The sequence below is a fragment of the Anomaloglossus baeobatrachus genome, chromosome 1 (assembly GCF_048569485.1).
Source record: "Anomaloglossus baeobatrachus isolate aAnoBae1 chromosome 1, aAnoBae1.hap1, whole genome shotgun sequence".
NCBI classification, from domain to species: Eukaryota; Metazoa; Chordata; class Amphibia; order Anura; family Aromobatidae; genus Anomaloglossus; species Anomaloglossus baeobatrachus.
Window position 1 is genome coordinate 574,890,951 of NC_134353.1, and position 24,444 is coordinate 574,915,394.

Consider the following 24,444-nt stretch of genomic DNA (forward strand, 5'->3'; position numbering starts at 1 on the left):
GTTCTGATGACACATTCCCTTTAATACCTGTTTCTAGAGAAGCTAAAAGTCACTCTGTACTTTGCTCCTCAAGAGTTAAAGCTTAATTATCTTCCTTAGCAATCTGCAATTTGATAATGAGGATGTAATTTATTGCTGGTATCTACTATCTCTAATATGTCATGTTAACATAACAGAACTGACAACAGTGGTTATATGCATATCAGTATTAAAGTGTTGCCCTGAACATAGATATATTACTTTTTGTTACATTTTTTTTTGCCCAATAATGTGATATATTGTCATTAGAAAATAGTATCCAATTATGTCAGCTTGGTTCTCCAGATTTATTTTCAGCTCCATCTATTGTCTCTCTCTGCAATCAGTGGCCTTAAAGGGAACCAATCACCAGGATTTTCGAATATAACCTAAAGCCAGTGCTATACTGGCACTACCAGACTGATTCTCTACATACCTTTACTGGTCAGCTCGGATGTTTAGGTTTTGAAATACAAGAAAGTAAAGTTTATAAAATCACCAGCTTCTTCAGTGACAGCAGCTGATGATCAGATAATAGCTGCGAGCCTGAGCCGAGGGTCATGTGACTGTGACCCAATCCTGCAATCGGGTCACAGCTCTGAAGCTGAGGGCGGGCGTTTCAGAGGAGAGGGAGGGGTTAATCCCCACATCTCCTCCATTGTCAGCCTGTGCGTATATCGCAATGCACTGGGGCAACATCCGAGTGCAGTGCGATGTTTCTCTCGCACCCATTCACTTGAATGGGTGCGAGTGATACGGCTGTAGCAGAAAATCACAGCATGCTGCTACTTTTCTCGCATCCAGAATCTGGATGAGGAAAAAGCAGACCAACTGCTCGCCCTCATTTACTAACATTGGTCAGAGTGCAATACGAGATTTTTTCGCATTGCACACGTCCGATTTCAACGCTCGTGTGAGCGTACCCTTATAGTGCCAGTATAAGACTGGCTTTAGGTTATATATACGAAAATCCTGGACAATGGTTCCCTTTAAAGTTCACCCAGTAGTGATGTGGAAAATGTAGTACAGTAAGGCTATGTTCACATGCAGCATTTTTGTTTTTTTTCTGCAGGCAAAACTTGCTTTCTTATCAGTAAAAATACTGCATTGAGCATTTTTGATGTGTGGTTTTTGTAGCATTTTTTGGGTGCTTTGTCTACAGTACATTTAATAACACTTAAAAATACACAAAAAGAACATGTTTTGTAGTTTTTTTCAGTTTCTCATTGCTTTTCGTGGGTTAAAAATGCAGCAAAAATACTGCAAAATTGCTGAAAGAATTGACATTATGCAGAGTTTAAAAATGTTGCAGTTTTCCAATTAATTCAAGTAAAAAAAAGAAGCTTTTCATTTGCAGAAAAAAAATCACAGTGAAAAAACATGCAGCTAATAAGCAACATGTGAACATAGTCTTAGGTCGCTTTCACATTGCATTTTCACCTACATTCACTGGTCCAGTCGCGGCATCCATCCAAACCCCCCCCATCCCGCAAAACGTGTTTCGGATGCATACTCCGACGGGGCCATTGACTATAATGGAGCAGAAGGAGTCAATGGCCACGTCAGCGCATGCTTCCGAAACACGTTTTGCAGGGGGGAAGGGGGTTTGGACGAATGCCCCGACAGGACCAGTGAACGTAGGTGAAAACGCAATGTGAAAGTGAGTAAAACAAAAGCAATGTGAGGTCTACAATACTGTATATATATAACCACCTGTTGAGCAGCCAAAAATAATCATTATGATTATGTGGTTTTATTTCTGTTATAGTTTACATTATTTTATAACCTTTTGTATGTCACATATCCAGTAGATTAAATGCTATTGAAAAGTAAATTACATTTTTTGTGACAAGAGTAAAGAATATGCATGTAATTTTTCATAACAATAAATACTGTTATCTTACCTCAACAGGTCGAGCAATGCATCAACAGTGGTGACTTCTGGGGTACTCCCTGTCCTGTCAATGTCATCTGCACTTTGAGACACTCCAGGTTTGATGCTCACAACCAAAACAATTCCTAGAGTAAACAATAAAAAACAATAAAGTGGATTTGTTGGTTTCTGCATTATTGTACATTTATGTATACATTTTGGAGCAGATATCACAGACACACACATTCAACTGTCCGATGCATCAGTGCGAAACCTTAGTTTCCACCAATATGATATCTTATCTGGAATAACATGAAAGTCATGACCTTGATCCGAATTTGGTGGATGGTACGAGAATTAAAAATTAAGTTGTTACAGGGATTTTCCAGGACTATGTTAAACTTAGTAGTAGTCTTCACCTTTCCCAAAAAATAGTGAAGGAAATGGTGTGGTTAACTCCTGCTCTGCTTGACAGAGGTTCAGACAAAAATAAAACAGTGGTTTACAGTGGCATGCAAAAGTTTGGGCATCCCTGCTCAAAATTACTGTATTTGTGAACAGTTCAAGATGAAATTATGTCTAATAGGTATAAAGATAAAGATTACACATTTCCTTTTTATTTTAGGCAACAAAAACAAATATTTTCATCTTAACCCCATAGCGACGGCCTAACGTCTCAAGACGTCGGAAAAACAGGGTACTTATTCTGTTCCGACGTCTTGAGACGTCAGGCCGGAAAAACCCTGTAGCGCCCCCCAGTGACGAAAAATCTCGGGGGTTTCAGCTACCGGGGGTAGCTGAGACCCCCCAGATTATGAATCGGGGTGTTTTTTATGCACCCCGTTAATGCGATCGCCGGTATACACCGTATACCGGCGACAACATAAAAAAAAAATAAATGGCTGGTAAAATGTATTTATTTCTCATCTGACGTGATCAAACATGTCAGATGAGAAATAAATGTGAGCCCTTAGTGCCCCCAAAGCCCCCGGTACCGGAGAAATCCATCCAACCCCCCCCCCCTCTGGAAAATCCAAGATGGCGCCGACGCGCGCTGAAAACTCCCGCCGCCGCCGCCTCTGCATTCATTTCCCTCCGATCTGAAATGATCAAACATTTCAGATCGGAGGGAAATGTCCCCCTCCTGACCTCTCCTCCGGTACACCGGAGCTCTTTGGTCCCTGGAGCCCCCTCCAGTTCTTCAGAGCCCCCCTCCGGAGCGTGCAAGATGGCGCCGACGCGCGCTGAAAACTGCCGCCGCCGGCTCTGCATTCATTTCCCTCCGATCTGAAATGATCAAACATTTCAGATCGGAGGGAAATGTCCTCCCCCTGACCCCTCCTCCGGTCCACCGGAGCCCTCTGGTCACCGGAGCCCCCTCCGGGTCTCCAGAGCCACCCCCCCTCCCCCGCATTCATTCTGCTCTTTCTGCCGCATGTGACACGTCACATGCGGCAGAAAGGTGTCCCCAGGTCCCCCCAAGTCCCACTAGGTCACCCCCCATCACCCCCCCCCAGCCCCCCAGCCCCCGGTCATATGTTACCTGTCTGGTGATCCGTCCCGCGATCACGCCGCCTCCTTCTTGAATGCTGGCGGCGCATGCGCAGACAGCGGCTGTCAGCTGGATTCCTCCCCCGGTCCACAGTGGAGCAGCCTGTGCATCAGCGACGTCAGTCTTGCAGGGACGCTGACGTCGCTGATGCACAGGCTGCTCCACTGTGGACCGGGGGAGAGTGAGTGCAGTAATCAGCAGTCTCTCCATGTGAGGAGTGTGGTCCTCACATGGAGAGACTGCTGTTCCAGAAAATGGGGGGTACGTTCTGTGAGCGTGCCCCTCATATTCTGGAATGAGGTTACTGCAGGTCACTCTGCCCTAAGTTGGACCGGGGCAGTGTGAGTGCAGTATTCTCAGATTACTGCACCCACACTGCTCATGGAGAGCTTGCTCTTCCAGAAAATGGGGGATACGTTCCCTGAACGTGCCCCCCATATTCTAGAAGATCCAGAGTCGGCGTGGGACCTCCAAAATGGATTACAGCGACCGTAATTTCTTTATTTTCAATAAATTGGGGAAAGAGGAATGTTTCGGGGAGTTTTTTTTTCAAATAAATTTTTTTTTTGTCTTTTTTTTTTGTCTATTACTTGACTGGGTTAGTGATGTCGGGTATCTGTTTAGATGCCGTGACATCACTAACCCCAGGGCTTGATGCCAGGTGACATTACAGCTGGTATCAACCCCATATATTACCCCGTCTGCCACCGCACCAGGGCGCGGGATGAGCTGGGGCGAAGCGCCAGGATTGGCGCATCTAATGGATGCGCCACTTCTGGGGCGGCTGCGGACTGCTATTTTTAGGCTGGGAAGAGTCCAATAACCATGGCTCTTCCCACCCTGAGAATACCAGACCCCAGCTGTCCGCTTCACCTTGGCTGGTGATCTAATTTGGGGGGGACCCCACGTTTTTTTTTTTTTAAAAAAATGCCTGGGGAGCCCTCCAAATTGATCACCAGACAAGGTGAAGCTGTCAGCTGTGGTTTGCAGGCTACAGCTGTCTGCTTTACCCTAGCTGGCTATCGAAAATGGGGGGGACCCCACGTCGTTTATTTTAATTATTATTTTTTTGGGGGGCTAAATACAAGGCTAGGCACCCTTTAGTGCCACATGAAAGGCACTAAAGGGCGCCAGCTTAGAATATGCAGGGGGTGGGACGTTATATATGTTTGACATCTATCCATTCATCCATTGTAGCATTTTAGGCTGTGCGCCCACAATCGGGATTTGCAGCGTTTTGGGCGCAGAGTGTTTTCCCTGTGTCCATAATGCTGCATTGTGCAGTAGAAGCACAGTGGAAGGATTTTTAGAAATCCCATGCCCAATGTGCTTGCCCAATGTGCTTCTTTTCTCTGCCACATAAACTGACCTGTGGCGCAGCTTCCCGAGCCTCAGCATGTCAATTTATGCTGCGGAGATGAGTGTTCTCTGCAGGTAGCATAGAGCTCCACAGCGGCCTGAACCCAAATCGTGGGCATGGGCAGCTGCGTTCTCCCGTGGACAACACTCACATCTCTGCAGGAGGCTGACACTGTGTACTAGACGCCGTGTCGCTGGATCATGGCCACATAGCCTAAAAGTGAGACATTGGTTGCTACAGCAACATTTTTGTGAAGTACCTGTGGATTCAAAATGCTTATTATACTCCTGAATAAAATCCAGTTTCCAAAATGGAGTCACTTGTGGGGGGTTTCTAATGTATAGGTACCCAAGGGGCCCTGCAAATGTGACATGGTGCCCGCAATTTATTTCAACTTTTCCAGAATTCAAATGGTGCTGCTTCCATTCCAAGCCCTCCCATTTATCCAAACAGAGGTTTTTGGCCACATGTGGGGTATCCTTGTGCTCATAAGACATTGGATAACAACCTGTTGGGTCCACGGTTTGTTGTTGTCTCTTGAAAAAGTGAGAAATTTGATGCTGAAGCAACATTTTTGTGAAAAAAATGAAAATTTTCAATATGGCAACCTAAGCTTATCAAATTCTGTGAAGTATTCGTGGATTCATACTGCTCACTATACACCTAGATAAAAGCCTTGAGGTGTCTTGTTTCCAGAATGGAGTCACTTGTGGGGGACCTCTACTGTTTAGGCACCTCAGGGGCTCTCCAAATGCAACCTGGCGTCCGCTATTGATTCCAGCCAATTTTGCAGTCAAATGGCACTCCTTCCCTTCCGAGCCCTGCCATGCGCCCAAACAGTTGATTTCCACCACATATAAGGTATCGCCAAACTCAGGAGAAATTGCACAATAAATGTTATGCTGAATTTTTTCCTTTTACTCTTGTAAAAAAAAAGCTACCTGGTTGAAATAACAATTTTGTGGTAAAATTTTTTTTTTTTTTTTCATGGCTCAACGTTATAAAATTCTGTGAAGCACCTGGGGGTTCAGGGTACTCACCAAACATCTAGATAAATTCCTTGAGGGGCCTAGTTTCCAAAATGGGGTCACTTGTGTGGGGTTTCTGCTGTTTAGGTACCTTAGGGGTCCTCCAAATGTGACATGGTGCCCGCAATCTTTTCAGCCAAATTTCCTTTCCAAAATTCAAATATTGCTCCTTTCGTTCCAAGCCCTCCCATTTGTCCAAACAAAGGTTTCAGACCACATGTGAGGTATCACCACGCTCATAAAAAAGTGGTTAACAAACCTTGAGGTCAAATTTTTGGAATTACCTCTTGAAAAAGTGAGAAAATTGATGCTAAAGCAACATTTTTGAGAAAATTATTAAAATTTTCAATATGACAACGTAACGTTAACAAAATCTGTGAAGTACCTGTGGATCTAAAATGCTCACTATACCCCTAGATAGAAGCCTTAAGGGGTCTAGTTTCCAAAATGGTGTCACTTGTGAGGGGTTTCTGCTGTTTAGGTACCTTAGCGGACCTGTAAATGCAACATGGTACCCGCAATCTATTTCAGCCAAATTTGCTTTCCAAAATTCAAATATTGCTCCTTCTGTTCCGAGCCCTCCCATTTGTCCAAACAGAGGTTTCTGACCACATGTGGGGTATCGGCGCACTCATAAGAAAGTGGGGAACAAGTTTTGGGGTCCATTTTGTTGTGTTAGTTCTTCTAAAAGTGAATAAATTTGGGTTAGAGCAACATTTTTAGGTAAAATTTAATTTTTGCTTTTTTTCATTCCACATTGCTTTTGTTCATGTGAAGCACCTGAAGGGTTAATAAACTTCTTGAATGTGGTTTTGAGTACTTTGGGGGGGGTGCAGTTTTTAGAATGGTGTCACATTTGGGTATTTTCTGTCATCTAGGCCTATTGAAGTCACTTCAAATGTGATGTGGTCCCTAAAAAAATGGTTTTGTAAATTTTGATGTAAAAATGAGAAATCGCTGATAAACTTTGAACCCCTCTAACTTCCTAACAAAAAAAAATTTTGTTTCCAAAATTGTGCTGATGTAAAGTAGACAAGTGGGAAATGTTATTTATTAACTATTTTGTGTCACAGAAATCTCTGGTTTAACGGTATAAAAATTCAAAAGTTGAAAATTGCTAAATTTTCAAAATTTTTGCCAATATTCAATTTTTTTCTTCAATAAACGCAAAAAATATTGTCCTAAATTTGGTACTAACATGAAGTCCAATATGTGACGAAAAAACAATCTCAGAATTACCGGGATCCGTTGAAGCGTTCCAGAGTTATAACCTCATGAAGTGACACTGGTCAGAATTGCAAAATTTGGTCTGGTCATTAAGGTGAAAATTAGCTCCGTCACTAAGGGGTTAAAATTTAATTTTAAAATGTTAAAATATCCCAAAACAGCAGTGCAAGATGATTCAGGAATCTCCCAGAACTGGAAGACTTTTCCAAGGAAGAATGGATGAAAATCCCTCAAACAAAAATTGAAAGACTCTTGATACTTGCCAAAGGGGGTGCTACTATTTAAATAACCATGCAGGGTGTCCAAACTTTTGAATCAGCCTATCTTCCCTTTTTGTTGATTTAAAAATATAAAAGATGAAAATATTTTTTTTGTGCCTAAAATACAAAGGAAATGTGGCATCTTTAACATTATGCATTTACAGATCATTTAATCTTCAACTTGCTTAACTGTTCACAATAACAGTAATTTTGATCTGGGGTGCTTAAACTTTTACATGCCACTGTATTTATTCAAAACTGCATTGTGTGAACCTCTGTCAAGCAGGACAGGATTTAACCACACCATTTCCTTCACCAATTTTTGAGGGCTCAGCGAGTCCATGGTTCTGCAGTAGCTGACTGATACCTTGACACAGAGAAAAACCTAAACGATAATATATCGAGGTATGTTATTAGAGAAAAACCACTCAGGTACTACCTCTAAAAATAATAAACTTTATTGGATATCTTAAAATCCAACACAGGGGTGTCCTATCAGACAACATAAAACAATGTGCCAGTGAGTGCTAGGTGGGTATAGGAAGATGTGAGGGATTAAGTTAATGAATCAATGGGGTAGGTCTGTAGATGCTAAATTGCATCCTATGTTGCTCTTCTTACCGACGGAGGGTGTTATAATTATTTGGACATCCCCCTTTCCAGGTGGCTGACCCTCACTGCCCCTACAGCTAACTAGCAGTGTATCCACCACCAAAGGACCAGGTGTGAAAGTGTGAGACAAACCACATACACACAAACAGATTTACGTTAGATAAATTATGGTTCTTGACTGGTCGTTCAATCTCCAGTCAATTAAAATATATACTATTGTTAGGATAGAGTCGGTGGGCCCAACCTATATAAGCGGGCACCCACAACTCTCCCGACACGTTCCCCCCCCTTCCCAACGCAATAAAAGGGGGATCATCAGGGGTTTTCTAAAGATGACACATGGAATGGTTATTGCCCATGCATAAACAATGAGGATGGAGGACTGTAGACACACAATAGTGTACTGTATAGTTTATTCACTATTTTTGGTATTATAGTGTTCGAGGAGTAGATATAGGGTCTCTTCTCTGTCAGTAGATCCAAAATGATCATGAGCCCTTGTTCTAAGGTAATACTCCAAGCAAGAGAATTAACACCAACCGACTCCTTTTTGCCTATAAATGCAAGAGGAGCAAAGGTCCATAAGCAAAACAAGACCCAATGCCAGTTAATCCTGTGGGGGAACAAAGGAAAGTTTCCTGTGATTCACAGTTTCCTATCTCTATGGACCATGTGTTGCAATGAACACTGGTTACCACAAACTCCCCAGAGGCTAGGAACTCTACCTGCAAGGACACATAGGTCCCGAGCGCCAATGCACATCTACAACGCAGGGAGTTCAGGAACCGCTTTGGCTATGTTGTGCCTCCATGTTCTGTGTATTTTTATGCTGTTTGATAGGACACCCCTGTGTCGGATTTTAAGATATCCAATAAAGTTTATTATTTTTTAGAGGTAGTACCTGGGTGGTTTTTCCCTGATACCTTAACAAATAAATTTATTCAACTCCAAGGTAGGCATAAACCTATTTAATCTACTTTTATACCCAGATAAAACCCTATTGTGCTGTTTCCCTTTCAGCCTTTAACAAAAAAAGTAATTCTCCAAAATTCTTAATACAGTATGACAGCCCTGTTTTTTTGTGCATGTCGTAAAGGGGCATGTAAGTGCATGTCCACAGTTTCCCCAGCTTCTGTCATGTCTCTTACCCAGTGCTCTGCCTTAACCTCCTCCTGTGGCTTTTTGACGTCATATACACATAAAGAGGGATACTCAGTCCTCCCTTTAAGTATACATAAGGCCCCCTTCACATGTCAGTGATTCTGGTATGTATGTTTCAGTTTTTTTATGTACCAAAATCACGGATATACGCAGACCCATTAAAATCAGTGAGTCTGCGCACACATAAGTGATTTCTCACTGACGTGTTCCGTACAGCGTACACGCGTGTCTGTGTCTTCCACACGGAGACATGTACGTTTTTCTCTGGAATCACTGATGTCCCACGGACCACACAGTGGTGTGATCCATGAAACACGTACCAGAAAAATCACATACATTTAAAATACAAAGCTTTTTAAACTCACCCATCTCCAGCGACAATGTTTTCAGCCGCTGCTATCTCTGCTTCCAGGCCGGCTAATTATGCTCATGTATATTCACTGCATAGCCAACCCGGAAGTAACAGCAGTGGTGAGACAGCAGCGGCCGGACACAGCATCGCGGGAGACATCAGCACCACGGAGAGCAGGAGCGTGGACAGGTGAGTATAAGTGCCTGATCTCCGTGTATTATCATGGCTAGCACACGGAGATCACACGTGTGCCAAAATCACGGCACACAGAGGGACATATGCACCTTTATCACGTCAGTGAAAAACATGTATGTTTTTCACTAACGTGTGAAGGGGGCCTAATGGTGTTTTTTTTACTGTGTTTGCATGCAGGCTTATCCCTCACATATAGAAGTAACAAGATGGAGCCTGTAGGTTGAGGGGTGAAGTTATAGGGCTCTTTTCCACTTGCTTACTGCTTCCGATGGGAGAGCATCGGAAGCGATATGCTAATGACCCTCTGCTGCGGGTGTCAGCTGAGGGTCACGCGACTGTGATGCGATCTTGAGATCGAATCACAGGAGCGGAGAAGATGGAGGGAGCACTGTCTCCCCATCTCCTCCGCTGTCTGTCTGCATGCACCACACTGCAGTCGCATAACATGCGAGTGCAGTGCAATTTTACACACACGTGAGCCGAGAATCAGTGAAAATCGCAGCATGCTGCGATTGTACTGAGAGCACGATTCGTGTGGAGAAAAAACGGACAGAGGAAACTGTCTCATTGATTAACACTGGTGCGAGTGCAATCTGATTTTGTATCGGATCGCACTCGCACAAGGAAATTGCAGATGGAAAAGCGCCCATAAAAAAAAAAAGGAAGGGTAACAAGAAAGAATGAGCACTGGCTGAGAAGGGACCAATAGATATGGTGGAAAATAAAGGTCAATTTATGGAAAACCCACAATGTTATCTAGGTTATAAGTATGTCTCCATATTCCTAAAAGCTTGACTTAGAAAACATAAATGTACAATCCACTAAAATATAGAAACTTACCAAGAATCACAGCTATGACTGTAGTGCAGAAATAATACACAACAGCACGCAGACCGATTTTGCCAGATACACTGGAATCCAGAGCAGCAACACCTAAGTACAGTGAATAATAAAATACAGTTATATGAATTCATGACTAGTAATGAGTGAGCACTAAACTGCTCGAGTGCTCGTTACTTAAATAGAGCAAATGAGATGCTCGGATGGGTTCAATTCGAGTAACGAGCATAATGGAAGTCAATGGGAAATGCAAGCATTTTTCCAGCACACCACCTTAGGAAGTCTGGAGGGCTGGAAAATCACTGAAATAGGTAGAAACAGTGCTAAAATGGAATGGGAACAGCATGAGAAAGAGGCCTGGACACATCTCTGACTCCTAGGTCACTGCTGGGAAGTAAATAAATAAATAATTTAAAAAAATGATGTGGTATTCCCCTATTTTTGATAACCATCCAAGACAAAACAGACAGCTTTGGGTTGGTATTATTAGGCTGGGAAGGTCCATGGTTATTTTGCCCTTCCCAGCCTAAATATACCAGCCCACAGCCATCCTAGAATGGGCACATCCATTAGATGCGCTTTGTGGATTTTTTTTAAAATAATAAATTGGTGAAATGGGGAAGTCTTTATTCAAGTGAAGGGAATTTTGTTACTTACCGTAAATTCCTTTTCTTCTAGCTCTTATTGGGAGACCCAGACGATTGGGTGTATAGCACTGCCTCCGGAGGCCACACAAAGCAATTACACCAAAAAGTGTAAGGCCCCTCCCCTTCTGGCTATACACCCCCAGTGGGATCACTGGCTCACCAGTTTTAGTGCAAAAGCAAGAAGGAGGAAAGCCAATAACTGGTTTAAACAAATTCTCTCCGAGTAACATCGGAGAACTGCAAACCGTTCAACATGAACAACATGTGTACCCGCAAACAAACCAACAATCCCGAAGGACAACAGGGCGGGTGCTGGGTCTCCCAATAAGAGCTAGAAGAAAAGGAATTTACGGTAAGTAACAAAATTCCCTTCTTCTTCGTCGCTCTATTGGGAGACCCAGACGATTGGGACGTCCAAAAGCTGTCCCTGGGTGGGTAAAGAAATACCTCATGTTAGAGCTGCAAGACAGCCCTCCCCTACGGGGAGGCAACTGCCGCCTGCAGGACTCTTCTGCCTAGGCTGGCGTCCGCCGAAGCATAGGTATGCACCTGATAATGTTTGGTGAAAGTGGGATATAGGAAATGGAACTTCTCCTGCTGTGCAGCTGCCTCCTCTGCAGAAGGGGCTGGGGGAGAAATATCCAACAGCCTATTAATTGCCGATATAAGGTCATTAACCATGGCGTCACCATCAGGGGCATCCAGATTGAGAGGGGCCTCAGGATTAGAATCCTGGTCACCGTCCTCAGTCTCATCACAGAGAGACTCTTGTCGCTGAGACCCTGAACAGTGTGAAGACGTGGAGGGTCTTTCCCAGCGAGCTCGCTTAGGCTGCCTGGGACTGTCATCTGAGTCAGAGACTTCAGCCTGTGATGCTTGAGATCCCCTTGAAGTACGGATTAGTTCCAACTGAGGGGGACCGGCGAGCATAGACACAGCAGTGTCCATGGTCTGAGTAACTGGCCTGGACTGCAAGGTCTCCAGTATTGTTAACATAGTCACAGACATTTTGTCAGCAAAAACTGCAAAGTCTGTCCCCGTCACCGGGGCAGGATTCACAGGCGTCTCTGCCTGGGCTACCACCACATTAGGCTCTGGCTGACGGAGTGCCACTGGGACTGAACATTGCATACAATGTGAGTCTTTGGAGCCTGCCGGTAGATCAGCCCCACATGCAGTACAAACAGTGTACACAGCCTGTGCCTTGGCACCCTTGCGTTTTGCGGATGACATGTTGCTGCCTCCTCAGAGCAGTACAGGGTGTTCAGCCAAGAAGCGACCTTACAGTGCACTATATAAATATATGGTACCAAGAAAAAAGTACACTAATATAACACTGAGGCACTAGAGGGGCCAGCACTACTGTGCTGCTTACCACCCGCTTAGGAGCAGTGTGTGGACGCCAGAAATCCCTCTAGTCTGGGTCTCCCAGAGCCTGCTGCCTTTCCCCAGCCAGCCGCATGTATAATGGCTGCCGGCGTCCTTGTGGAGAGGGGGGGCGGGCCCTGGGCGTACACCGACGAAGAGCGGGAAGTCTGCTTCCCCCTGTGCCTAGTGAGAGGGCTGGAGCATGTAAATAAAGCTCCAGCCCTCGGCGCTGATAATTGAGCAGCGTCTCTCCCCTACCCTGATTGACAGGGTGGGGGCGGGAACGAAGCGGCACTAGGCCGCAGAAGCCGGGGGCTAAAGTTAGAAGCGCCGCCGCCGTAAAAGCGCGGTCGGCGCCAAGTCCCCGGCGCACTACAAGTCGCAGCTGCGTCGCCGCTCCAGGAGCGGTCGGCGCAGTAGTTCCCAACATGAAACGTCACTCAGCAAAGCTGCAGTGACCTAACCCCAGCGCACAGCGCTACTGTCCCCGGCGCACTATAACGCTCAGCAAGCCTGAGAGTGTCCGTGCCTGCCGGGGACACAGAGTACCTGAAAGTTGCAGGGCCTTGTCCCTGAACGGCACTCCCGCTCCAAATCCAGCAGGTTCTATGGGTCTGTGGATGGAGCCCGGCCCCAGGGCTTGGGGGCCGGCAAGATCCCACTTCCACAGAGCCCTCCAGGGGATGTGGAAGGAAAACAGCATGTGGGCTCCAGCCTCTGTACCAGCAATAGGTACCTCAACCTTACAAGCACCAACCGCGGGTGAGAAGGGAGCATGCTGGGGGCCCCACATGGGCCCTCTTTTCTTCCATCCGATATAGCCAGCAGCTACTGCTGACTACAAACAGTGGAGCTATGCGTGGATGTCTGACCTCCTTCGCACAAAGCAGAAAACTGGTGAGCCAGTGATCCCACTGGGGGTGTATAGCCAGAAGGGGAGGGGCCTTACACTTTTTGGTGTAATTGCTTTGTGTGGCCTCCGGAGGCAGTGCTATACACCCAATCGTCTGGGTCTCCCAATAGAGCGACGAAGAAAAATTATTTTTTTCCTGTGTGTGTGTTTTCTCACTTTACACTTACTAGGTTAGTAGGGCTGTCTGAAATACGCCTCTCTATTACTAACCCCTGGGCTTGATGCCCGCTGACACTTCACAGTTGAAAGCAAAACCCCAAAATATTACTCTGAATGCCAACACATCATAGCAATTGGGAAGCGCCAATTCTGGGGCGGTTGTGTGCTGGTATTTTAAGGCTGGGAAGAGGCCTGAATCCATGGGTCTTCTCAGCCTGGTAATACCTGCCAGCAGCTGTATGCTTTACCTTGGCTGGTTGGCAAGAAAGGGGTGACCCCACGTTGTTTTTTTAATTATTTATTATTAAGTTAAACAAAACTAAAAACACCCTGTTGTGCTAAATAAAACGCAATAAGGGGTGCAAGTGTTCATCACTGCCTATATGTTTACTCTAATCTAAGCTACACCTCCTACATTAATGCTCCCTGAACTGCATGCACACGTAATGATGCGATGCGGCCGTCCAATCACAGTAATGTCAGTAGCCAATATGGCTGCGGCATTACCGTGTATGGCGGGAAATCCTCGCATGTTGATTGGTTTTCTATCAACTGCGAAACATGCGTTGTTGCTGCGTTTTTATCGCATTTTGCCCAATGCGTTTTTGAAGTCAAATCTATTGACTGGAGGGGCTCAAAAATGCAGGAAAAAAACACAAAAAGAATTGACATGCTGCATCTTCAAAAACGCAGCCAAGATGCAGCCAAAAAAAGATGCACTGTGTAGACAGCAAAATAGAAATCTCACAGACTTTGCTGGGAGAAGGAAATGCATGCATACCGAGTGCCTTGCGAAAGTATTCGGCCCCCTTGAATTTTTCAACCTTTTCCCACATTTCAGGCTTTAAACATAAAGATAAAAATTTTAATGTTATGGTGAAGAATCAACAACAAGTGGGACACAATTGTGAAGTTGAACAAAATTTATTTCTTATTTTAAACTTTTTTTAAAAAATCAATAACTGAAAAGTGGGGCGTGCAATGTTATTCGGCCCCTTTAAGTTAATACTTTGTAGCGCCACCTTTTGCTGCGATTACAACTGCAAGTCGCTTGGGGTAGGTCTCTATCAGTTTTGCACATCAAGAGACTGAAATTCTTGCCCATTCTTCCCTTGCAAATAGCTTGAGCTGAGTGAGGTTGGATGGAGAGCGTTTGTGCACAGCAGTTTTCAGCTCTTTCCACAGATTCTCGATTGGATTTAGGTCTGGACTTTGACTTGGCCATTCTAACGCCTGGATACGTTTATTTGTGAACCATTCCATTGTAGATTTTGCTTTATGTTTGGGATCATTGTCTTGTTGGAAGACAAATCTCCGTCCCAGTCACAGGTCTTTTGCAGACTCCAACAGGTTTTCTTCAAGAATGGTCCTGTATTTGGCTCCATCCATCTTCCCATCAATTTTAACCATCTTCCCTGTCTCTGCTGAAAAAAGCAGGCCCAAACCATGATGCTGCCACCACCATGTTTGACAGTGGGGATGGTGTGTTCATGGTGATGAGCTGTTTGCTTTTATGCCAAACATATCGTTTGGCATTGTGCTCAAATAGTTCAATTTTGGTTTCATCTGACCAGAGCACCTTCTTCCACATGTTTGGTGTGTCTCCCAGGTAGCTTGCGGCAAACCTTAAACAATACTTTTTATGGATATCTTTGAGAAATGGCTTTCTCCTTGCCACTCTGCAATAAAGGCCAGATTTGTGCAGTGTATGACTGATTGTTGTCCTATGGACAGACTCTCCCACCTTAGCTGTAGATCTCTGCAGTTCATCCAGAGTGATCATGGGCCTCTTGGCTTCATCTCTGATCAGTCTTCTCCTTGTTTGAGATGAAAGTTTGGATGGACGGCAGGGTCTTGGTAGATTTGCAGTGGTATGATACTCCTTCTATTTGAATATGATCGCTTGCACAGTGCTTCTTGAGATGTTTATAGTTTTGGAAATCTTTTTGTAACCAAATCCGGCTTTAAACTTCTCCACAACAGTATCACAGACCTGCCTGTTGTGTTCCTTGGTCTTCATGATGCTATCTGCGCTTAAACAGAACACTGAGACTATAACAGAGCAAGTGCATTTATACGGAGACTTCATTACACACAGGTAGATTATATTTATCATCATCAGTCACTTAGGACAACAATGGATAATTCAGAGATCCTCAATGATCTTCTGGAGTGAGTTTGCTGCACTGAAAGTAAAGGGGCCAAATAATATTGCATGTCCCAATTTTCAGTTTATTATTTTTTTACAAAAGTTTAAAATAAGCAATAAATTTTGTTCAACTTCACAATTGTGTCCCACTTGTTGTTGATTCTTCACCATAACATTAAAATTTTTATCTTTATGTTTGAAGCCTGAAATGAGGGAAAAGGTTGAAAAATTCAAGAGGGCCGAATACTTTCGCAAGGCACTGTAGGTGCATCTTTGTGACCTCAAAAATGCACCAAAAACGCAATAAAAGATGCAGTGTGTGAACATAGACTTAATCTACTCTGACTTAATTGTGTGTTCTTTCTGTAGAACTTTAAAGGGAATCTGTCAGCAAGTTTTTGCTACCTCATCTTTGAGCAGCATGATGAAGGCAAAGATACACTGAATCCAACAATGTATCACTTAGATTACTAGATGCAGCGGTTTTGACACAACCACAATTTTTAGCTAGAGCCATGCAGCAGAGTTGAAACAGCTAACCCTGGCCACACCAGGCTCTGCATGTACATGTCTATAAGTAAACACAAGAGGAGGTGGATTTAGACAGCATGGCACAAGGTAACTAGTCACAGCAATAAAAACACAACCAAAGCCGCAGCTAGTATGAACAAGGGAACCAATTTCCAGAAAACCATAAGAAAATTCTTATGTTATCTTGTCTGTGGGTGTAATTGCAAGGGATGAGGGGTTAATCTGTTTCTTTTGACCTTGTGTCATAGTAGCTGTCCTCATTTCTGATTCTATACTGGGAGATTGAATCTGTACCCTAAAGCCCTCTGTTTTCTAATTTGACATGCCACGCACAGGGCATGTTAGATTACTTCCTGGAGGCGGTAGTGTAATAGTGGAACGCATTTGCCCTCCACCATGAAATCATTTCGGATATCGCTGTATTATTTCCGGATATGTCAGGTGATACAACTGGTGTCCACTATGCGCCAGATACGTCATATTCCTGCATCCAGGAAGTGGTAGCTGAATGGTGGAGCGGATTTGCGTTCCAGCACCGGAACAATACGTGCTGCACTGTCTGGTTATATCAGGTGATTTATAACTAGGTGTCTCATCTCATGACGCAGCTGACGTAGTAATCTAGCCTCGCTCTCGCCCCCTACATGTTTTAAAAGGATGTTTTTTTCCAATTGTCCTCAGGGATTCTCCTCATATCACCTAGACCTCGGTTGCTGCTGGGACCTAACATCTTTGGTCCTGTATGTTATTTCAAGCTCTCCCCGATGAACCCTGTGGATTAAACAGGGGGAAACGCATCTGGACAATGTCTGATTATGAGGACCTTGACTGTTGGACCTCTTTGCCAGATAAATGACTACTATAATATAAATATAAATCTGTGTAATTAGTAGTCCTGTCTTTATTATTTTGGTTTCACTTTTGGTGCACATATTTGTGTAGCGTAAGGCACATTAGGGAGTTTTTAGGGTCTCCCGTAGGTGAATGGCGACGCCAAAACCCTAGGGCGTCATACCCTCCATTAACAGGTAGGAATACAGTAGGGATACAATAATGCCAGTGGTCCTCCCCCCTTCCCTCCTTAAAACTGGTATTTTACCTAATTTTTGCCCTTTCACTATTTGAGAGTGTTTTGTGTTGGTAAATTCTATACCTTTTAAATTTTGAATCAAAGGTTAATTTTTATGGGAATTTTCTTATGGTTTTCTAGTCACAGCAATAATAATGTCCTAGTAATAAAACACTCAGTTTAAGTAAACAATTTGACATGTGACTCATTATTGAATTCTGTGTTTTTACTCCTACAACATGCTGTCTTCAGATTACATAACAAAACCTGCTGACAGATTCCTTTTAATATAGAAAATTACAATTACTCAGTAATTAGCACTTTTTAGTTGTAACACAGGGTCCCGGATTAAAATCTAACCTTGGCCAACCACAACGAGTACTGATAAGAAATTCCTGATACCTTTTTGTTCTAGAATGTGTCCATCAGTACATATTCCCCTCTTCTCATTAAAATATGAATGCACATTCAGATAGCAAGTTAAGAGAAATAGGCTGACCAGATGACTTTAAACAAAAACATCATATATGATGTACCTGTTATCATGCTGGATACAATCAATGGCAAAATGATGAGCTTTAGCATTCGCATCAGAATTTCTCCAGGGAATGCAAAATAAATTTTGTCCAAGTTGGAAAGTTTTCCATATTCACGAACCAAAACCCCAAGTCCAATACCTTAAAAAGGAAAAATATAAGATCAAACTAAACATGTATAAAAATACTCATTTAGTAAGAGGTGAACTGAGCATAAAGGAAATATACTAAGAACAAACCAATGAATGCGTATTGTACATCTGGAATCCGTCTATGTGCATGTGACTTCATAAATCACTGTGACCAATAAATTTATTTTATTAGCGCATGTATACTTATGCACTGAATAAAGACTTTTATATGGGTTGGATCATCAGTGAGTGCCACAATTAACCCCTGACCACAACAGTTGTTTGTATATAGATATACAGAACAGGTAGTGCATAGACATAGGACGCGTACTTCGTATGGTAAGTGGACAGTCAGTCACCTTCACACACACCATTGATGACATGTACACACTGGAAGCTCTAATGTGGACTCACAGGACTGAAAGTGATACTGTTGAACCTGGGACAGGAAGAAATATCCTGTAATATTAAAAGCTTATTATAATTTACATAATTTACTATTTTAAGCTAATTAATTTTATTGACCTAGACAAACACTTTAAGTAATTCGGTTATTGCATTGTTACCTTCCTGCTTAGATCTCATTCAGATACCTGTGTTTTTCCAGCAGCACAGATTAAAAATATATACAAGCCTATGGATCAGTGAAAAAGACGTACAGCACATGGATAGCATCTGTGTGCCATGTGTGCACTGAATGTGTTTGAGGTCTCATGTAACGCGCTTTCAAATTTGCGTTCTGCGCAATCCGCCGCTATGGAGAATAGCGCAGTCCGTTAACGCACTGCGCTATTCTCCATAGACTTGTATTGACGACGCACTGTAACACAAGTGTCTGCGTTGCATCCGCTGGACGACGTTTAGTCGTTATTTTGATGCAGCGTCGGGCGGAGGGAACGCTACATGTAGCGTTTTTTGGGTTGTTAAAATAACACACCTTGACAGATTCCGTTGGAATCCGCCAAGGTGTCTAATGATTGTCTATGGTGACGGATTCCACCGCTATGCGCTAAGCGGCGGAATCCACTGACAAATTCCGTCACGTTCTAATAAGCATGCTCAGCATGTCCAGCAGAACGATTTAAATCGTTTAAAATCCCCCCTCTCCCCCCTCTCCCCCCTACCACTCCCCCCCTCCCTCTTGCTTGTGTCACGACTTTCCGAGAACCGTAACATTTTAAATTTTTGGGCTCTAAAGCTGTTTGAGGGCTTGTTTTTGTGCCACAAGCTGATGTTTTTATTGATATTATTTTCGGATACATTACACTTTTTTCTGTTGTTGCAGTGTTCGAAAATCCCTCTTAGATTAATTTACTTTATATTTTGATAGATCTTACTTTTATGAATAGAATGATCGCATATATGTGTATTTTTATTTTTCTGATATATGTCTTGAACAGATGTTTTTCACGCAGCCTGTCCTACTGTGAGTCCTCTGAAATCTAGGACGAGTGCACGCTGATTTTATACCTTTAACCCCTTCACCACGGGTAATTTTCCATTTTTTTGTTTTATTTTTTTCCTTCATTTCTTCAAAGAGCCATAACCTTTTTGTTTTTCTGGCCATGTGGCCAGATGCCTTGTTTTTTTGCAGGAGGAGTTGTGCTTTCATTTTACCACGTAGTGTACTGGAAAATGGGAAAAAAAAATTGCAAGTTGAAATTGCAAAAGAAATGCAGTTCCACAATTGTTTTTTTTTAATTGTGTTAAAAAAAAAAGTTGTTGTTTAATTGTGTTTACTATATGGTAAAACTGACTGGGCAATATGATTCTCTATCTCAGTATGAATATGAAGATACCAAACGTATAGTTTTTTTTATTTATATAGTGGAAACAATTTCAGATTATTATAAATGTATGTAAAGTGCTATGGAATTAATAGCGCTATATAAATGAATAAATTATTACTATTATTATTATTGTAAAAAAATATATATCTTGTGTCGCTATTTTCCGAGACCTATAACGTTCTCATTTTTCGGTATCTGCGTCTGTGTTACGGCTTATTTTTTGAGCTTTGAGCTGATGTTTTTACTTATATCAATGTGAAGTAGATACGATTTTTGATTGTCTCTTATTGCATTTTATTTCAGTGTCGTGGAGACCAAAAAATGTAACTCTGGAGTTTTGATTGTTTCTTGTTACACCGTTTACCAATCTGATTAATTTATTTTATATTTTGATAGATTAGATATTTCTGAATGCAGTAATACCAAATGTGTGTATTTTTTTTAAAACCTTTATTTTAATGGGGCTTTTAAAAGGGGGGTGCTTTGAACATGTGTTTTTTTATTTCACATTTTTAACAATTTTTTACTGTATTAAATAGTGCTTTTAGGGCGCTTGAAGCTGCGATCATTTGATCGCCTGTGGTATATATAGCAGTATGGCTATGTCCGCACTTTGCGTCGTCCTAAACGCACGTCAAAACGCACATTTAGGCAGTAATTGATTTTGCCAAAGTTGCTTTTGTCCACAAAATAGCGCTAAAAACGCATGCGTATTTACCACGTTTTTATCGCTTTTTACATGCTTTTCCATTGCGTTTTGACAGATGCATTTTGAACATAAAGACACAGCTAAATAAAGTTTAAACAAATAGAAAAAAAAGGAGCACACATCTAATTTATGAAAAAATAAATAAAATAGTTATATTACATATAATTATAGCGGTTTTATACTATTTAGCGGAAAAATATCAAGAAAATTATATTTTTCTTTAATTTATTTGTCGGACTATGTGTGTGTGTAAAGGGTCATAATATACCATTATTTCAATGTCAGAAAAGCATGCGTTTTGTAAGTCCAAAACGCATGTTTTCAGCACCTAAAAAGCAGGTAAAACGCTGGAATTTTGATTTAGCTTGCTTTTTCCCATTTCTCATTGACTTCAATGTTAGCAAAACGCAACCAAAATGGCAAAAGCAACTGACATGCTGCTTCTTTGAACGTATGGTTTTTGCCACAAATTATGCAAATTAAACGCTGCGTTTTGAAACGCTAAGTGCGGACAGCAAATCCACATTTTCCATACACTTTGCTGGAAAAACAAAACGCATGCCTTTTGGCATGAAAACCTTGCAGTTCAAAATGGACCTAAAATGCACCGGAAACGCAGGTGAAAACGCAAAGTGAGGACACAGCCTATATCAGCATCAGTAGCAGGGTTACTCCAGACTCCGTTTGGCCCCTGTTCAGCAGTGTGCTTGTACACATATGAAAAGATGAGTAAAAAGATGGACACCGCCGGACAGCAGTTCAAAGTGACTCCATCTGCCTCATTACAGTGAATTTTCCATTGGAAATTTTCTCTGAATCCCATTTTTCAGAAATATACACGTAAACTCCAATGTAAGCGCTCAGAGTAGAGAGCAGGATACATGTGAGTGGATCTGTACTGCGATCGTTGGGAGACAGAGTAAACAAATCATCAGCAGTTTAAGAACTGGCTTTTTTACTAGTTTTTACACTTTTCATCTTGCGGTATAAGTGATAAGTAAGCTTTATTACTTAGGTCAGTACAATTAAACAATACCAGATTTTTTTTTTTTTAGGTTTAGCTACTAAAAACACTTTTTTTTTTTTTACCAAATAAAGGTTTTTGCATCACCGAATTTTTGAAGGCTATAGATTTTTATGTCATCTGAAGGCTTGCTATTTTGCAGGATAACTTGGAGTTTTTATTAGTACCACATAATATTGATTAATAATTTTCTAGTCCACTTTTTAGGCAGAATCAAAAAGAAATAGCAATCCAAGGTCGTAAAAGTAATAAGACAGCTTTATTCGGGTCTGTACAAGTACAGTGATACCACATTTATATTTTTTATGCTTTGCTGCTTTTACAAAATATAAACAATTTTATAGGAAAAAAATATTTTTGCATTGCTGTGTTCTGATAGCTATAGCTTTTTTAATTTTTCGCTGCTGGAGCTGTATGGCAGTTTGTGTTTTGCAGGACAAAATTGTGTTTTGGGCTGTACGGTTTTTATTTGCACTTATTTAGACTTTTTGATTGCATTTTATTCCACTTTTTTGTCAACTGTATGGTGAAAACACAATTTTTTGTATGTTTTTTATTTATTTCTTTTCAGTCAGTATCAAAATTCTGAATTCGAAGGTAAAATCTGTGTTGAGTGAAGACTTTCCTATTACTGAGATAGGATATGTCAGTTGCAACTGATGAGATTCTATGATGGCAGGAGGAAGGAGCTAGAGACCGAGGGAGGAGCTAGAAGCAGAGCTCCACCCATTCTCCCTCTTCTATCTCCATAGAATCTCGGAATTGAAAATTTTGATAATGACTTTTCAATTCTGGCAGAGAAAGAAGCAGATTTTTCTGATAAGATCTATTAAAAAGTTGCTTATTTTTATGTGTAGTACTGATTTGTGAAATAAAAAAAATAAGATGTCTACGCTTTAACAGTTTTTTTTCCTATATGGCAGAGGGGCCTTTGCATACCTAGGCTATTGAGTCTGGGTGAGACTAGTACCAGTACCACTATAGCTACACCCTAAGGCCATTTTACAGTAGTAAATACTAATAAATAAGCAATAACCATGATATTAAATTGTAACAGTTGAAGAGTCAGCACAACATGAATGTTCAAACCAAGCACAGATGTGCTTCAGCAGTTCAGTGTCCCTTCCAACCTACTTGCTTTCTATCAATCTTCAATAGTGGTTTTACAGGAGCCAAAGAAGGGCATAGACAGATGGAAAACAAATAGTTTGAAAGGTACACTGAACTGTTTGGCCAACTCAAGAGCATGCTGAGAATTTGTGCTTGGTTTGAACAGTCATTTTGTGCTGACATATTCATTTTAAGAAACAATATCAGCACACAAGATCTGTTTAGTTAACAAGAATGTACATATAACAATATAAGAGAAACATGATAATCATACTTCTATTGGAATATAATTTAAGCTGTTGAAAAACAATGATAAACTGTTAAAAAATTAATTTAATTGTATTTTTCCTGGAATGTTTTGATGTGACACATCCACTGTGATCAATTTACATTGAGTTTTCTAGGCTCACCATGATCTGTATTGTTCTAAACATTTCACTAGTGAGACGCCCTAGCAGCAGTTAGATTGCTCGGCAGACACTTCGATGAAGAGGGGGATTATTTACAGGGGAGAATGTTCGTGATGCCACCTGCGGTGTGCGGTAGCGAGGAGTACCGCCGCTGCCGTATGGGAGTGCCGGGGAAGATGGTGTAGGGCAGCCGTGATGGAGGTTCCCGCCGCAGGTAGAGAGGCCCCGGGACTTAGGGTAGGGAAAAGGTAAGCACAGTCTATGGGCCCTTTTGGTGTTGGATGGGGGGAAGGTGCAAAGGAAGACTATATTGATATAGGGCCGGCAGGGTGCTGGGGAGCCAGGGTACTCAACTCAGGTGTGATGACGCATTCAGTGGACACAGACTATGAGGTAAACCAAGTCTCTGGGTATCGCTGCCCTCTGTGACAGCACATCCAGTGGTCCCTTTCAGTGATTCTGTGGTGCACTGGAGCCTTACTCCATACACTGTGTACTCTGTGTGTCCCTGGCCCTGTTGGTTTGAAACTTCCGAGTCCCGTCCCTGTTTTTACTGGGGACCTGCTCTTAGCAGCTGGCACGTGGAATTTCTGTGGACTGCTCTGTGTGGGAAGTCCTATCCCTCCGTTGTGCTGACACCGCTAATCTCTGAGCTGTTGCAGATAGCACGTGAAGCTACTACCCGCTGTAGGCTAATTGCAGGGTTGCGTGAAGCTACTTCCCGACTTAGGGGCCTGTCCCCCGCTGTGTGCTCAGCCCCCAGACCGGTTACTGTGGATCTGATGGCTGACGATCCTCTTGACCCATCCAGCCCTGTCCTCCAGGTCCCCGCGACTGGGTCTCCGTGTCTTCAGGCTCAGGACACCGACTGCGACCCAGCCAGACTCTCCTCAGGGAGCTCCTACTCCCTAGGTCCTCTCTCTTTTTCCGTTACTCCCAACTGACTGACTAAGTCCTCCCACCAGCCTGTCTGACTCATAGGTGGGCAGTTCCTTTCCCAGCTGGAACCACGCCCCTGGTGTGCCTGACAAGTGTAGTGTTTGGGTGACTAGGATTTGTGCTGTTGGTACAGAATCACTGTTGCGGATAGGATAGGATAGAGAGTAGTGCAGTTCCCTGCAACACCCTGGACTAGTCCAGGGGCGTCACATTAGCACATGTTTAAATTGGAGGAAAGTCTACATGGAATGACGTTAGCTCACTGGTGATGTAAGTCTGTAGCTAGCTTATTGTGCCATGTAACATTGAGGTTCCACCTAAATGCTTTATTACTCAATAATGACTACAGGTGTAATCTCCACTCACAATGATTAACTGACCATAAAAAAATAAAGGGTCCACAATCTCCACAGAAGAAGGAAGGTAGATTCAGATAAGAGAGATATTCTAAAAGCTTATCACTCTCCACATACAGAGGACA

At 42.6% G+C, this 24,444-nt stretch overlaps 1 protein-coding gene across 1 annotated transcript in view; it reads right to left on the minus strand.

Moving 5' to 3' along the window:
* SLC1A1 (solute carrier family 1 member 1) overlaps positions 1 to 24,444 on the minus strand; it is a 129,442-nt gene that overhangs the window by 56,922 nt on the left and 48,076 nt on the right. The window contains exons 2-4 of the mRNA XM_075317591.1: positions 17,851 to 17,991; positions 10,479 to 10,571; positions 1,923 to 2,037 (exon numbers count right to left, since the gene is read on the minus strand). Of these exons, the coding sequence (XP_075173706.1) occupies positions 1,923 to 2,037; positions 10,479 to 10,571; positions 17,851 to 17,991 (349 nt within the window). The remainder of the gene's footprint in view (positions 1 to 1,922; positions 2,038 to 10,478; positions 10,572 to 17,850; positions 17,992 to 24,444) is intronic.